General features: G+C 35.1%; 1 protein-coding gene across 1 annotated transcript in view; it reads right to left on the bottom strand.

Annotated features, from left to right (window-relative positions):
* Window positions 1-2,164, bottom strand: part of myo7a (myosin VIIA) — a 72,846-nt gene that overhangs the window by 35,051 nt on the left and 35,631 nt on the right. Inside the window, exons 12-14 of the mRNA XM_015385689.1 lie at window positions 1,758-1,834; window positions 494-613; window positions 116-258 (exon numbers count right to left, since the gene is read on the bottom strand). Coding sequence (XP_015241175.1) covers window positions 116-258; window positions 494-613; window positions 1,758-1,834 — 340 coding nt within the window. The remainder of the gene's footprint in view (window positions 1-115; window positions 259-493; window positions 614-1,757; window positions 1,835-2,164) is intronic.

Below are 2,164 nucleotides of genomic sequence, written 5' to 3'. Positions count from 1 at the left end.
TCGAGTCTGAAGTCATTAAATATGCGACTTAAGTGTGACTCGAGTACGAGTCACAAACTCGAGTCCCCATCTCCGGTACAGTCTGCCTACTATATTACAGTCTGTGGCCTTTTACCTGTTGATAGTGAAGTTCTCAAAGCCAAAGATATCCAGCAGTCCAATGGAACGCCTGAGAGCCTTTGGTTGTGACGATGCAGGCTTGTAAATGGCTGCATTAATCTTCTCCACAATCCAAACAAACAAGCGTCCATAAATACCCTGCGCACACAGAAACAAACCAGCAGCTCTAATCATGCTATTGCTCCATTAAAGAAGTGTGTGATTAAAAAACATGGATTCAGACATTTCATTCAATAAAAGAACGGCAAAGAAAGCTGAACACAAATATTAACTAGTTTTCAGAACATTTTTGCAGTGAACATAGATGACTGTTTGGAAAATGAAAAAGCTTTGTTTTAAGACACTGGGTTAATATTTTCATCGTTTGTTTTACCTTTACAAAAGCATCTCTGACATCAAGAGCCTGCTCCATGCTGAGGGGGGTGGAAACTGTCTCTCCTCTGGTGATCAGTGTTCTGCTGGTCAGACAGTTCATCAGATCTTTGCTGTCCACCTAAAAAACACAAGTCTGACGTTTTTATATATATATAAATAACTTGACTCTATGATGATCAGAAAAAAATATGCTATCTCTTCACAACACATATCTTGCAAAATCACTTTAAAATATATGTAGAAAATTGAATATTTTGCATCTCAAGGAGATGCAGGGCGGTATAGATGCTGGGGGTAGGCGTGATAAAGGTTGATATTTTAAATAGCTGATGTTGACCATTCAAAGCAACAAGAGCCACAGAATAAAGATTGATAGGAGTGTTTTAAACACAGCAATTGCACTCGCGTATCTTCGGTATGGTTCCAAATAAACTAATCTGACCATAATCCAACACAACTAGCAGAAGCATGGTTAGAGCTTGATCCAAACACTTCCCATTGATAGATACTCATTGCATTGTGGGATGTTTTAGAGCAAACAAACTAATAAACAAAAGCTGTGTGTCTTTTTTGGCACAAAGCTCTATGCAACCTTCAGATTATACTGTCTGAAATAATAATCATATAACTATATTCTCCATTTTTTTTCTAGTAGCTCAGAAAACAATCATTGTTTCCTGTATTTATATTTGGTTCTTCTGCCCCAGACACCTCAGACCTATAAACAGACTGGATGCACTCATTGTATGTAGTTACATGTTTAGATTCACCGACTGTTTTTTTTTCTGTGTCCAAAAAAATTTAATGTTAAAAAACTACTACAAAAGTAAACTACAGGCGAGTTCAAGGTGGAGATGATTAACAGGACGATTTGTTAGGAAAAAAAACTGATTTAAATTCATATTTTTTTCTTTCTAGGGTTCAAAGTAGTGATTAAGAAAGTAAAACTATAACTGATCTTTTTTGGATGTAGAAAGCAAAGATTTAGAGTCATAACTAGTTATTAAAAATATTTTTTTTAATTGTTCATATTGTATTCAGTGCTCAAAATATTATGTATCTCCAGGTACATGAATCTTTAGCAATAATTCAACAGTACCTCTGACTCATTATATGAAGTTAATTCCAAATAATCAAAAGCGTAACAGTGATTCGTAAATTATGACAAAATAGTAAAAAAGGGGCCTACAAGCCTTTAAAAGCTCAGTCAGTAACGTTTCCTTGTTCCAGGCAGATAAGACATTTTAAAAACAGTTTTCTACCTCAAGTAGTGTAGCAGCAGTAGAGAGATGAGGGCAACGGACAACCTCACAGGCATCCAAGTTGTCATAAGTACGAGCTGTCAATAAATATCGACAGAAGAGGACAAACAGAGGGAGACAAACATGGAAGGAGACGGTGATTAATATTCTAGAAGGTTTTCAGAAAAAAAAAAAAGAAACTGATCCAAATCTGAACCTTTCTGCCAGTGGTTGGATTTTCTCAATGTTTTTCTCACAGACCAGTTTCCTTATAAATGATAACATAATGATCAACATGTTAAGTATTCATATTGGAGCGAGGTGAAAAAAATCTGCCAAGGTTTTTTGGGGTTTTATTAATTTAATTGGATTTAAATAAGAAAAACGATAAATTTTCATATAATTTCTTGACCAAAATCTTTTTTTTT

Source organism: Cyprinodon variegatus, unplaced genomic scaffold (genome assembly GCF_000732505.1).
Source record: "Cyprinodon variegatus isolate N-32 unplaced genomic scaffold, C_variegatus-1.0 Scaffold345, whole genome shotgun sequence".
In the NCBI taxonomy this organism is placed as follows: domain Eukaryota; kingdom Metazoa; phylum Chordata; class Actinopteri; order Cyprinodontiformes; family Cyprinodontidae; genus Cyprinodon; species Cyprinodon variegatus.
The sequence above is the reverse complement of the archived record's forward strand: the minus strand, read 5'-3'. Positions and strand labels throughout refer to the sequence as shown.